Raw genomic sequence first — 14,633 nt, 5'->3', positions numbered from 1 at the left:
TGCTTAGGTCAGAACCCATGTATTAGGGTTAGAAAGTGCAAGTGTTTTTACTGTTATATTTTATTCTAAGCTGTTAATTTACTTTCCTGGAACAGCACTGTTTGGCTTAAGATATCTCTTTTTTATGCCTAGACTAGAACCCAAACTTTGATTAAACTATGTGAAAGTCAGTGTGAGCAGGCAGGGAACACAAGATATTTTAAGATTAGTTGTATCTCAATACCACTGAGAAGCAGTAAACTAGTATCTTGGTGCATTCTTTTAGCCTTCAGGCCTGAAATCCTGATGAAGAAAATAGTTTTTCTTAGGTTTTCATACTGACCAATATCTTAGAGATTTTTTCTGTTTAAGATTTAACTTGATGAAACAAGAGGAGAGAAGAGCTGATGGGCACACAAACTTTATTTCCTTAGAAAACTAGGTTTTGTAGTCCATATGAGGGAATACAGACCCTGAGCACCTGAGGCTTTAGATGAGCAGAGCAGCTAGCTAAGAGTGAACAAATGGACTAAAATCTTTAAAGTTGTCAGTAACCAAGAGATGACAGAAATCTTCACCACTAAAACATTGCGAAGCAGACACATCACTTGTCCTGACAATCACTTCATAAATGGCTTGCAGATTTTTGTGTAACACCTTTTTTTGATTCTCTCATATGAACAAGGTTAAATGTTTGTAATGTTCACCCAAAGCTGCCATGTTGTCAATCGTAATGTCTTTCAAATAAATCTGGTGGAAATTGATTTTAGCATTATCATAATTGTTAGAGGATGGTTGGTGAATTAATTAATGCATTTCCTTACCCCTCCCCTTGCTCCTCTGGCATTCAGTAGCAACACAAATGACATGCTGCTCTCTCTGTGCTCTGACACAGGACATCGAGGAGACAATGAACACAGCACTGAATGAGCTCCGTGAGCTGGAGCGGCAGAGCTCGGCCAAACACGCCCCTGATGTTGTGCTGGACACCTTGGAGCAAGTGAAGAACAGCCCCACCCCTGCCACCTCGACGGAGTCGCTCAGCCCTCTCCACAGCGTTGTTCTGAGGAGCTCCGAGCCTCAGATCCGCCGTAGCACTAGTTCTTCCAGTGACACCATGAGTACTTTCAAGCCCATGGTGGCCCCTAGAATGGGCGTGCAGCTGAAACCTCCTGCTCTTAGGCCAAAACCTATTGTTCTTCCAAAAACAAATCCTAGCATAGGGCCTTCTCCTCCTTCCCAGGGTCCAGCCGACAAATCTTGCACAATGTAGGCAGCTCAGCCACCCACAGCGCCCAGCTGGGGTGTGCTAGGGAAAGAGATGGATTAACAATAGAAGTCAGGGCTCCGTAACATCATTTGTTCATGTTTGTAACTGGAGAGGCTTTGTTTTTCAGTGTTTTTGAATGTATTGTCTGAAAGTAGCTACATTAACATGGGCATTTGTATTTTGTATGGTTTCGATTAAACGAAAAACTGGACAATTGTGCATAGTTTTAAAAAACAAACATAGACTTACTTGAAAACTTGATGCTGCACCATTTGTAATAAAACCAACACAGATCACAAACAGCTTGCCACGTTGTACCATACTTCACAGTCTTACTGTAGCTATATAATAACAGATCCTGCACAAAACTAAGGGGCGGGAGGGGGTTCAGAGGACATGGAGCCACTCATTTCTGGGTCACCAAACCAAATCTCAAGCAGGTTAGTAAGAACTGAAACTTAGCATGTGAGGATTACGTGTCTGTGTGGAATGTCTAAGTCATCTCAGGCCACATTTCTTATTTAAGACACAAGAGAAAAAATCACCAAACCCTTACAAACTCATAATTGGCACCAAGTGTTAGCTTTCTTGTTGGCAGTCTCACTAGAGGCAAGCGCTGAATGGAGCTGGAGATCACATTGCTCTCACTGATACAAAGCAGCATTCCAGGACACAGCTAAAGCACATCTCCAGGATAGTATCTAGAAACTCCTTTTGCTGCCCTCTGTAATAGTGTACCTTCTCCCATGAAGTCAGACCTTCATTCCCTGATACCACATTTTTTACAGAAGCTGAATTTGTTTGATGTTCACAGAAGCCAGGCTCTGGGGAGTGCCTGAACCTGTTGGTCCATCAGGGAGCATGAGGGGCTATTAAAGGGACTAACTACACAGTAGTTCAGAAAAGTATCCCATTGACTTTATTGCTCAGTGTCCAATTAGGGACGTGATTTGGGTTGCAATAGTCCAAGTTTCGAGCTGACCCAGCTGTGCTGACTGCCTTGCACAGCAAATGCTCAGTTGTGCTGACAGCAGCAAGACAGGGACTCTGAAGGGGGACTACCCCCTGCCAGTGGTGCAGGGGTCACTCACAGGACAGGCAGCTGAGTTTCTACTGCCTAGATTCAAGCTGACTAAAGTTTTCCATAACCCTTTTCCCCTCCACTTCCCTTTTTTTTAATGACTGAAATCAGTACCGTTCTTATGTCTGTGTGAGTGGCGACTGTCAACTTTGCTTAGTGCTCTGTTGTTAAACTTTGTTAGGCATGAGCTAAACCTACAGCTGTTTTGCACATTGCAACAGTAAGCCATAATACTATTTCTGTGAACATGTTTTCAAGCATCCAATCCACAAAAGAAGGTTCAATTAATAAAATGGGGAAAAATCACTTGTGGTCCACCTACAGAAGTACAACTGGCTGTAATTAAGATCTGTTTTTCCACATATTCTGTAAGATCTCACTTTTGGAAAGCTTGAAATTTTACAACTCATTATACATAAAAAATTGAGTTTGGGAGGAGAAGAGTAGGGACAAAATTTGATAGACATAATTGCTGAGGTGACAGGAGTAATTTCCTGTTGTTATTTAGGAGCAATTTATTCCTGCTCTGGTTTACACCTTCTAGACAGGTGATGCAATGTGAAGCTCTAGGTGTGAGAAGTACCCCATAAACTGCCTCTGAGCCCCAAACTATTGCTGGTATTTGCAAATACTTTTCAATGCAGTCAGAGCCTTCACACACATCTAGGTTAGAGGCAAAGTCTTAATCCATCACAGTGGGCTGTGCAGCATGGGTCAGCAAACCTCCATCCTTGGCCTGGCCCTAATGCCAGGGCCAGAGCCTAAGCCAGACCAGCCCCAGCTGCAGACCAGTGCTGGTCTGCTCACTTGTTTGGGACCAGAGGTATTTTCAAGTAGTTCCCCAGTTTACTAGACTCAGTGGAGCAAAACTGGAATTTGTCTAGCATTTTTAAATTAACCCACCTGGCACAATTGAGATGGATACGTGTATCTTTAAATTGCATAGGGAATTTTGTATGTTTAAATAACTGTACTGGACTCCATAATGCTTTTATTAGAAATTGTTTAGCAAAAGAAAATATTAGAAACAGTGCATTTAGTGAATGCATCCACTTAGTGCATTCACACAGTTAATGTGTAGTTTGATGGTTATTATAGATACTTTAAAGCATAGTAAGTGGATATGTAACAGGAAAGACTGCTACATCTACAGGCGTACTAAAGGGTAACTCCTGCACACCTAATCCAATCAGTATTGTCCTTTACTGTCAAGTTTGATGAATTGCAGTACTGGTAGCTTCCTGCTTGTTGACTGTTACCTACTTGTGTCAATGTACATCTGTAGTATGTACATGTGAAAGTGCCTTTAACTTTTAGAGGAGCTGTAGCTTTGCTCTTGTACTGTTGCATTTCCATTGCATCCTTTCCTGTTTCGTGTATGGCTGCATTCCCATTGCATTCCTTCCACTCTTGAAGATCAAATAAAAACATGGAAAACCCACAGTTCTGGAAGAGAAATGTACTGTTAATCTGTTGTGACAATGCACTTTTATGTATAGTACTGTACATTTTTGGCATGTACCATTACAAGCTTCAGTATACATTCAAGTTTGTTCCTCATAGTGTATCTTTATAATAAAGAAGATAGTTCTGTCTGTGTGTGTAGTTTTGCTGGGGAAACCACTGTATCTTCCAACATGCATTAATGATCTACTTCCCACATAGGGAAGCATCCAGCACACCAGCATCCCCCAGCTACCCACACCCCACACTGCATCAAGAGCTATCACACTCTTGGCCTGAAGAAGCACTTGTTCCTGGAAAGTTCCTTGCCTAAACTTAACGTAAACTCCCTCTTTACCTGAAAACCCCTCACAAAGGGCCACCACCTTCACGTAGTTCTGCTGAGAACCCATCAAGGGTAGTCAATCCTGCTCAAACTGGCTGAGGAAAGCCCCCACTGCCCACTTGGCCAAACACCCTGCCATCCCCCTCCTGCTCCCCACCCCACCCCACCCAATGGGGTGAGGAAAACACTCCAGCTTACATATTTTAAAAATAGAGTGAAAAGAATTTTAAAAGGGACATTTCTTAAAATGGGGATATTTCTTGGAACAAAAGAGAGATGCTGTCAAGGCTGGGAGGGGGTGGGGGGAGTGCCACAGTTAAAGGTCATCTTCAGTGACCTTATGTCTGAGAAATGGTGGCAATACACCCTCCCCCTGGCTCCAGGAACCAGGGGGTCTGATTGTCAGGCTGATAGCTGCAGAGAAATGTTCTGCCATACATGGATCAGATGCTATCAAGGACAATTCCTGAGCTCGGACTACAGCTGCCCAAATAGGCTTGCCATGCTTTCCCACCTTAGATGTTTAGGGGCAGAAGAGCTATTTGGAAATGCATTCTCAATCCTTGCTAAAAAAAAATCCAAACCAGTCATCCCTAGTTGTTGTTGAGGACCACTGTGTGCCTGAAGAAGACAAATGCCCCATTCCTGGAAGTGTTCCAGGCCAGGCTGGATGGAGCTTTAAGCAATCTGGTTTTAAGGTGGAAGGTGTGCCTGCATATGGCAGGGGGTAGGAACTGGATGATCTTTAAGGTGCCTTCCAGCCCAAACCATGCTGTGGTTCTGTGTCAGGCAGTGTGGGGTGGTGTGGGGGAAGGGGTACCCCAGCTCAGAGCAGGGCTGTCACTTCTCCTGCTGAGAAAGCTGTGACTGCTCATGGATCAGCCTGTGGCAGCAGCCTTTGCACTGCAGTGTCCAGCGACCTACTTCAGGCATTTCTTCTTGTCCCCTACTGCACAAAAGCTGACTGAGGCACACAGGAGGGGACAGCAAAGGTCATTCCTCTTTCAAGGTCCTACACAGCCCAGAGGATGCATAACCCAATTTCCACAGTCAGATCCTTCACTGGTGAGGGGAGGGGCTTATGTGGTGGTTTTTAATCTGTTTTAAAATAAGTAAGAAAACACAAGGAGTCTTCTCCTGTTTTATAACATGAAGTTTCAGTGTTGCACGGTGCTGATTTCCTAACTTCCTTCCAGTTTTTGTAGTGGAAAGAAGCCCAGCTCTCACGGAGACAGCCAAAGCTTTTGGCAGGTAGTGGAGGAACTGCTGACTCTACTGATGCTCGAAAAGCAAAAGGGTGATGAGATGTTTTGCTGAGAAAAGTGTATTGGCTAAACAGAAAAAGAGTAGCAGTGGCAGCAGAGTGTTTAGCTCTCAGGCCACTGCTGCAAATCATTGTTTCAAGCCACATGCAGCTCCAGCAGGATGTGGCACTGCCCCAGCCTGCCCAAACACCTCCTCAGACAGCATAAGGAACCCACAGAGGATCCACCCAGGACTTAAGTTCTCCTTTGCAGAGACACGCAGTTTATTTCTTACTCTGTGGCGCACATGGACTTATCCTGACCAGAAGGATCCATATTTGCTCTGTTCAGTCACTGCTACCCCATGGAACAAGCCTTGATGTCTGTCTGGATGGAACTGATACATGGGGAGCAACTGAAATGGGAAAAGTATTAACTGGAGATGGTACAAGATGAAGGTACCATTCTTGTACATAGGAATATTGCTTTTTTCCATGAACTTGCCTCTTGAGGGAAAAAGAACTCCCACTATAATATATGGAAGCCTAAACAGATCAACAATTTAGCATCCTAAAACCCAGTTAGCTGAACCAGCTCAATTATTGTTTAAAAAACAAACCAACCAACCGCTCATTCAGACATGCCACTGTAACTGCAGCTATTCCCTGTCTCTCATTTTGCACAAGGGCATTTTGCAGATCACACAGCTGGCAGCACCGGTCTCTGCCAGCACTCCGGCTGCAGCAGACGCAGCCAGAGCAAGTTTTTCCTGCCAGGGAGCCCTTATGGCTCGGAGTGTCCCTCACTGCACCGCAGTGCTGCAGCTCACCGGCACTGCAGCGGCCTCGGCCTCTACCCCGGGTCCTGGCGTCCCTCAGCCTTTCCTGGCAGTCAGACCCACTGGATACTCAGCTTCCCCTGGCCCCAGCAGGGCTGTGGCCCTGGCACAGAGTTTTGGTTCCTCTCACCCAGCCAATCCCATCGATCAGCAAGGCTAAAACCAGTGGAAAGGAAAACAGAAAATGGCAGGCCTCGGAGCAGCCTGCCTGATGCACCGTCCCCACCAGGTGTGAGAACAAATCTTGTGCACTGGCACTGAGCTGGAATCCAGGGAGAGAAGAACTCTGTGTTTCCTTACCTTCTTGCACAGCAGGTACACTGAGAGCTGGCAGGCCCAAGGAAGGAGAACGTGAACAATTTGATGCTGGCTGAGGGATTAAATAGAGTTAAATGACATGATCTGGGTCTGGCTGAAATGGACACGTCAGCAGGTTTTCTCTTACCTTTCTCAATATATACATGCAAATGAAAAATGCAGAAATATACTTTTAACTGTAACTCTGCAGTCAGCTGAGCCTCTGCCTCACAGCTGCACAAGTAGTGTGCCCATGTCTGTCTCTTCTCCCAGGTAACAAGAGATAAGCCAAGAGGAAATGGCCTCAAGATGAATCACAGGAGGTTTAGATTGGATGTTAGAAAAATTTCTTCACTGAAAATGCTGTGAAGCACAGGAAAAGGCTGCCCAGGGAAGTGGCTGAGTCACCATCCCTGGAGGTATTTAAAAGCCATATAGATGTGGCACTTGGAGACATGGTTTGGGGACGGACATGGCACTGCTGGATTGGCAGTTGGACTCAATGATCTGAAAGGTCTTTTCCAACCTAAATGGTTCCATGATTCTGTGATCCCCAGTTGTGTCACTGCCATCTCCCAGCAGGGTCAGGCCACGCTGGTCACCGCAGACACATGAGAGCAGCTTAATGATTCGGGGTTGGAGGTTGAGGAATTTCCCCTTTTTTAATTAACAAGCTGCATTGATTTATTTTATTCAAGTAGCATACTAATGGAATATGAACATGAAGTACAAGGCCAAAAAAAATTCAGCTGTGAAATATAGACAAGTTGTGCTGTACAAAGGAGGTCAAACACTTGTGGGATCAAAATCAATAATAGCTGCACAGTGGATAAACCAAAACCAACCCCTGCCTGTTCTCATCTCTGTGAAGCACATTGATTCCTCCCTTAATATCTGCCATGTGCTTTTTCAGTAGTGTACACTGACATCTATAAACCCTGACCAAACAACATAAAATAGTGATTTACATTTATTTGAATGAATTACGCTCCAGGAGGGACAAATCACTGAGCCCAGCGCTCCTCTGGAGGTGAATGAGACACTCACTGAAAGGTCAGGCTTCTGGCAGTGAGTTTTTGATTGCAAAGAAATGGCATTAATATGGATGTTGGTACCAGAGTCATGAATAGAGAATTTAAATATGTTAAAGGTGGAAAATGCCTAAAATCTTTCATGACTTCCACCCAGAACTGCTGAGTACCTTAAAACAACTCACTGCAACACATATTTTAATTGGGTTTTTACCTGCCTACAGTCTTTTCTGAGACAGACATTACAGTCACACCCCAGCACCCCCAGCAAACAGCATCAAGGTGAATACTCAGTGTTATCCATCAATACTCACAGGTTTAAGCTGAATTTCACCTGGACAATTTTCTCAGCTATTTAGTTTTTTTGTTTTGTTTTCTGAAAGCTACTACAAAAATATGTTAAAAATTAATTTCAGACCTAGTGTGTAGATGATTTTTAAATTTGTCATACACATCACAAGGCTTACTTTATGATTAAATCAAAGTTATTCTGAACAAATCAGTTTATATACAATGTTACAATCAGAGATAGAAATGCGGCTAATCTGGGGCTGCTAAATCGTATCGCAATTCTGAACTCTTCTCTGTACTTGTCCCAAAATTACAAAATAAAACCAAATAAATATGTATGTATGCATATATAATGTCTTGAAAGCATTGGACCAGGTACATTGCAAAATTGCTGCTGCATGTTTTATTTTTGGTTAACAAAGCACAGTAATGGGGCCTGTTTTGGAGGGGGAAAGCCCTGCATCCGCATCCCTGTGCAGCATGTGGGGAACACCAGGCACCCAGACTGGAGGGACCCCCATTTTCCCATCCCCACAGGACCACCCTATCGTAATGCATGGATCCTCTGACTCAGGGAAGAATGATGCACAGAACTCCATGGTGTCAGAAGGATAATTAATTACTTTATTATACTATACTCCATCATACTTCTGAGTACTACTCAAAAACTCGTGACTGTCAGCCCACAGTCCCAACACCCACACGTGGATTCACTTGGTCAATGAATCAAAACACCATCACCAGAATTTAATCAAACAATCCCTCCAGGTAAATAATCTTCCAACACATTCCACATGTTCAAAACAACAGGAGCAGCAAGCAGAGATAAGAATTGGTTTTCCTTCTTCTCTGCTTCTCTCACAGCTTCTCTCTGTTCAGAGGGCATGTGAATACCATGCCACCCTTCTCCTGCCCTCCAGGCTGGCAGCACAGCACATTCTGCCCAGCTTTCTCCAACCAGACCCTGGGCAATGCTCTCACTACACTTCAGGCCTTCAAATTTCTTCCAGTATAAAAATTAACTTTGTCAAACTCTGGATGTTCAGAGCTAATATAATTTATTACGTACCATAGGCCTAAATGCCATTTGTATCCATGTCCATCCATGAGTTGTGCATGTGAAAATGTGCATATTCAGTGAAGCAGCAGCTGATTTACAAGCTTTTATGTAAAAACTTGAGTTCCCCCTGTACCTACGTGGTAATATTGGGTCTCTGGTTTGGCCTCTATCGAAATAACTTGATATTCTGTTTGCATGCCATCAATTTGTGTGTTCTCCATTTCACTGTTTTAACTTTCTTCCTACTTTATAGGCATACCAGCAGGCTCCAGCATCTCAATGCCATTTCTGTGTGCACTACAGTTCTATCTCCAGTACCAGGTGCATTTATTATTACCTCGAAGCAAACTCAATTTTTTTAGAGATCTATTAATAACACTAGTAACAGAATAATTCAGTTATGCTTAATGTGCTTTTCATTCTTAGTTAATAAAATCAATGGGAAGGCAGTTCCTGAAGATAATTTAACTTTTCCCAAGGTTTCCTTTTCTTGGTGAAAAAAACAAAGAGTTTTGCTTGGGCCTTACAAATTTAGCAGCATCTGCCCCAGATATCAACTGTGGGAAGAGCCCCATTTGAAAATGCCCATGCAGAGTGGCAGCACTACCCTGGTCCCTGCACTGTGACCTCCAGGACTCGCCCCTGGTCACCACAACATCAGTGGGACATTTTCCTCTCTGCTAACCTGAATGAGGCAAAGAGTGAGAGCATTCAAATCTGTCCATCTCCTCTAACACACTCTGAATCCCATGTGTCATGGTCAAAGTAAAGTAGCACTCAAATGCAGTAAGATTCAGTCCACACCTTGTTCCCCTGGAGGAGGACTGGAGGTAAATATGTCACCTGTGCCACCCCTATAAGGCTACTGAGTGTCACACATCATTCCTGAAGCCCTTTGCCCTCTTGGCTAACCCAACACAAACATCTCCAGTGCCTGCAGTGCCTCAGTTTCCCCACTGCTTCCACTTTTCAAAGCACTGGCAGCAGTCATGTCTCATCTGACTAAGGGAAGGATTCCAGCATCAAATAAAACACACCAAGTGGGGAAAAACCCCACTTGTATGTGGCAGAACTGCTTGTAGAATTAGGTGCTGCAATTCTGAAAAGGAAATACAAATCACTTTGAGGTTGTGCTTATGTGCAGGAACATTTTCCAGTGTTACTTGCAGTAGTCTGAGTAAGAGTGAGGGATAGTCAGGTTTGATCATAACTTCTGTTGAGATAGCAATGAAGTGGGAGTGGTGCTCTTCTCTCCAGGGCTTTTGTAGTTCACTCCTATCTCTGGGAAATGCTGCCCAGCACCTCTGGTATCCCACTCCAGCGGGGCAGACTTTGATAGGAGAAGGACATGAGTGCAGGATGATCTTAAACTGGGCAGAAGATGACTCTGTGTTAGAGTGCCAAAAATATGGTACAAAAGATACAGCCAAAGAGGCAATGAGCTGGGTCCAGCTTACTCTCACATACCCAAGTGCTGGGAGATACTTCACTGCAGGGTATCCTCACTGCTGGGCCAGGGTGTGCAGGGAAAGGAAGCAGCAGGGCCTGGGGGAAGTTGCAGATGTTTCAACACTTAGAAGACTGGGGAGGAAAAAAAAGGTCACTGTAATTCAGGTGAAAAGTGATGCTTGAATTCCTGTCCAGCTTCCTCTTCCACCACAAGTGATTTTGTGCTCTCTGCCATAGTGTTGAGGGCAGGAGTGGCAGCCCACACTGAGCTGGCCACTGAGGCTGTGTAAGGATCCTGGGTCATGCAGGAGGTGAGACATCAGACATGGACAGGCAATGAAAGGCACCACCAGATTTTGTGCCCACACACAGCTCTGGTACAATTCTGTCTCCAGAATGATTGTTTGTAAAACTGTCCTGTTTAACCCAAAGCAGAGTCCTTTGGAAACTTCATTTCCTTCAGAGTATGAAATATAAAACAATTTATTTTAAGCTCTAACTTGTACCTCAGGGTAACTGAATATTAAAAATTCATGGTTCGGTTCATAACAGTTTCTCATAATTTGTGTGGGTTTTCCATGGGGTTTACCTTTTAAGGAGAGCTGAATGCACATTTCAGGGTGGGAGCACTGGCATTTGGCCTCGAGCAAAATCCCAGTCCCCAGCAAATTAACCTATACAGGAACATAAAAGTTACTCTATTGGCTTGTAGTACAAAATATACTGTCTGAATTTTTTAAAGGAAAAATCCTCCAAAAGGCCTAAACCAAACTGTCCAACAGCCTCTGTTTAAATCTGACTATCTTACAAGTGACATGCTCTCTTCCAGATTCAAACACCAAACCAGAGAGTCCTTCTGTCTTTTAAGAGACTCAGAAGCTGAATTCAACAGCATCTCTCATTCCATATATAGGATGTTTACTACATTGCACCTTTGTGAAGTTTTGTATACCTAAGTTATAAATTACAAAAGCTTGGACTGTAAAGATATCATACAGCAAATAAGTTTAAGCAAACAAAAAGTCAACCACAAACTGAGAAAAACATTTTTTCTTGCACAGCTGAACACCTCGTTAATACAAGACATAAACCAAAGCAAAGCAGCACAGAGAGAGAAAACAAAGCTGGCTTTAATGGGATTTCCCCTTTCACAGCAAATTCTGCAAGCTTAAATATATTTTCCATAATAAAAATGGACAAAAGAACCTCTGTAACTTGGTCCTAAAGAAATATTTTATTGAAATGCTTTGCTGCATTTTTCATGCTTATAGGATAAATGCATTTCATTGTAAAATCTTATATAAAACAACTCTGCTTTAACATAAGAAAAATGCTTTTTTGTTTGTTTGTTTGCTTTTTCTAGAATGAAACACTGCTGTGAAGTATGTCTTCAGGAAACATCCTGAGCTACACAAAGTGGCATTTCCTGATGGCACAATGACTTACTGGAAAATTACAGGTCAGTTCTGGCAAGCAGCTTTGGGATGTCTCAGCTCCCTCAGCAGAGAAAGCCCCAAGGGCACACAGAGAAAACCCAAAGTACAAGTCAGGGCACTGGAGACCAAATATTGCTATTAAAATAGTAATGCTTAAGAATGCAAAGGAAAAGCTGTCAGACTAAGAACTTCTATTTGAGAGAGAGAGATGAAAAATTTAGCAGCCTTGTGTTTTATTTAAGGAGTTCAGCTCAGCAATCTGAGGACACTGCTCTTCCTCCCTCCCAACAGCGCGCGCTGCCCGTGGCTTGGCAGCACCCCAAGGAGGAGTTCAGGTATATTTATAAGTCATATAATTTGAGGTTTTCCTAACACTCTTACAAGTGGCAAGTCTTCCCCCATACTCACAATTCTCAGCTCTTACCTACCTAAAGATGCTTCCTATGTGTTTCCTTCAGTTGTGAGCACCGCAGGAAGGGATGGAAATTTGCTGCCTTTTAAACTCCATCTGTTAATCACTCATGGTTTGCAAATGTCCTGCAGCCACTGACCTTTCAGAAACATTATCAGTTTGAGACTTCTTCCTTTTAAATGTATCTGATAACATCAAGTGTCCCTTGGTGAGATCTTAGGGTTTTATAGAGAAATAATCCCCATATTTATTTTTTTAGAAGCCACTTGATCATACTGCTACAGCATCATTTTTCATTTCTCCCATTTATTGTGTAACCAACTACTTCTGGGTCTCTGCAAGGACAAAATCAATATCTCTTGGTTTCTGTTTCCAGTCTCCATTACACACATATATGAATACACACATGCAAACAGGTTTCATACCCTTACCCCAAATCTGGAGGGCAGGTGTTTCCCACTCCCAAGGCTCTTGCAAATTTCCCTAGTATCTTTCCTAAGTTGACAGGCCCACCAAATAGAGATAACATTCCTCAAGTGTTTTATGACTATACATGTGTTTTCATATTTAGGAAGACTAAATCCAATGTTGAAATCATCTTTGATGCAGTGCGTTTTCCACCACCAAAATCCATTCATAAGCATCCTTCACATGGATACCAACTTCTCCTCCCTCCTGGACTTTGCATTTTGACAAGCAGTGTTCTGCAGTCCATTCATGGCAGAGCATCAAGAGCCTGTCATCTCTTGCTTGACTGTTCACAGAAGGAAAATGGGTGGGCCCCATTGGGCCCACCAATTTTTTTTGGCAGTTCCTTGTAGCATGCTGCAACATCTCATTAACACTCCTTGCCATGTAAGGAAGCAGCTGATGTACGTATCAGAGGAGTTTCACTCCTGTTTAGAAATGTCTCCACTAACTTACTAACTGCAGTAGTTTGTTGAACATCTTGGAAAAATCTCTAGGACAAACATTCCCTCATCAGAACTTCCTATTAATATAATTTGCAGCAATATTCCTTCTAACAAGAGAACAAATTTCTGAACCGATGCTGTCCCTGTAAATAAACACTTTGCCCAAAGACAAGGGGTTTAACAGTATCTTGTGGAGTTAGTTTAACATCACTGAAAAGTTTCCTTCGAGCTCATAAACCCCGAATTTACTCATTAGTGGACTTGCACATCCTGTAATCTTGTGAGCAGTCTCTGCTGTAAGAAGTTACTCATGCGACTTCCAACATTATCTTTCATCTCATCGAGCTTCAAAGTTTTTCAGCAGCTGAACACAGTTAAATCCACCTCTCTCAAAATACAGTGACAGAAACTGTCTTTTACTTGGGAGGAATAGGGGTGGGAGCACTCAACAAGTCTGGGCATAAATCTTCTTGTCTATACCAGGGTAATACAAGAGACATTGGTTATTTGAAAAGCCAGTTTTCTTTTATCATCAGAAAGACTGATAAGGCAGAAAAAAAATCACCTTGGTGTAAGATTTCTTGAGATCACTTGCCAAAAATCATATACAATATTATACCTGGAGAACAATAGCACAGTTTACAAATCTTTATGCACTGGCGTCACCTGATCTGGGACACAGCTGCACTGACATCACAGTTTATGCCTGACTAGATATCCAAATAAAGATCCTATGAAGTCTTTCATACTTCATTTATTTGTAATTGCCCCATGACCACAGACTTGCATTAATCCAAACAAAAGTAAACTGAACAGATCCTAGCAGAGAGCAGGGACTATCTGAAGTGGCTTTGAAAGGCTTCCAGGGCTGATGCAACATCAGAAGAATAAGATGGGCACTGCACAAGCCCCCACTTTGTGATTATTTTTTAGTGTCAACAGGACAACTCAATGACATGCTGGATTTAATTCCAGCACTTGAAAGATTCAAGTGAACAAAAGCTTGAAATATTCTGTATGAAAAGCAAACAAATGGACGTACAATGAGATGATACAACAGAGCACATTTGCCAAATCTTTAATGAGATGGAACAACATTTTCCCAATGTTTTACACATCTCCTGGTAAAACTAATGGCTCTGAGAAGCCTAAGAAGTCAATCAAGGAGGGCTGCACCAGGTTTGGCACAGGTCCATGTAGCTGTCTACCTAATCCCTAACAGGGACTCAGATCTATCCAGGGTATTTTGGAAAACGAGAACCAGCATGCGGTGGTAGTTCAGTAACCTGTACCTTAGAGCTGACCTCACCCAGATGCCTCACTTTCTTTTTTTTTTTTCTTAAATTAGTAAATGGAAACCACACAGCTCAGTGAATTTCTGAAAACTTAGTTCTTTGGGTTGATGAGTTTAACATTATTTACTGGAGTAGTTATAAAGGTCCAAACAAGAAGAAGTAAAAGAAAAAAAGAAAAAAAAACCTGGCTTCTGTAGATGTCAACAGTGGTGCTGTAAGAGCTGGACTTTGCTTAGAGGAACTAGAA

General features: G+C 42.9%; 1 protein-coding gene across 2 annotated transcripts in view; it reads left to right on the top strand.

Moving 5' to 3' along the window:
• Positions 1-3,925, top strand: part of SRGAP1 (SLIT-ROBO Rho GTPase activating protein 1) — a 138,850-nt gene extending 134,925 nt beyond the window's left edge. For both annotated transcript variants that reach the window (XM_066550174.1, XM_066550175.1), the window contains one exon: positions 875-3,925. In XM_066550174.1, the coding sequence (XP_066406271.1) occupies positions 875-1,252 (378 nt within the window). In that variant the 3' untranslated portion in view covers positions 1,253-3,925. The remainder of the gene's footprint in view (positions 1-874) is intronic.
• Positions 3,926-14,633: the final 10,708 nt, after the last annotated feature.

The sequence above is a fragment of the Molothrus aeneus genome, chromosome 5 (genome assembly GCF_037042795.1).
Source record: "Molothrus aeneus isolate 106 chromosome 5, BPBGC_Maene_1.0, whole genome shotgun sequence".
Classification (NCBI taxonomy): Eukaryota; Metazoa; Chordata; class Aves; order Passeriformes; family Icteridae; genus Molothrus; species Molothrus aeneus.
The sequence above is the reverse complement of the archived record's forward strand: the minus strand, read 5'-3'. Positions and strand labels throughout refer to the sequence as shown.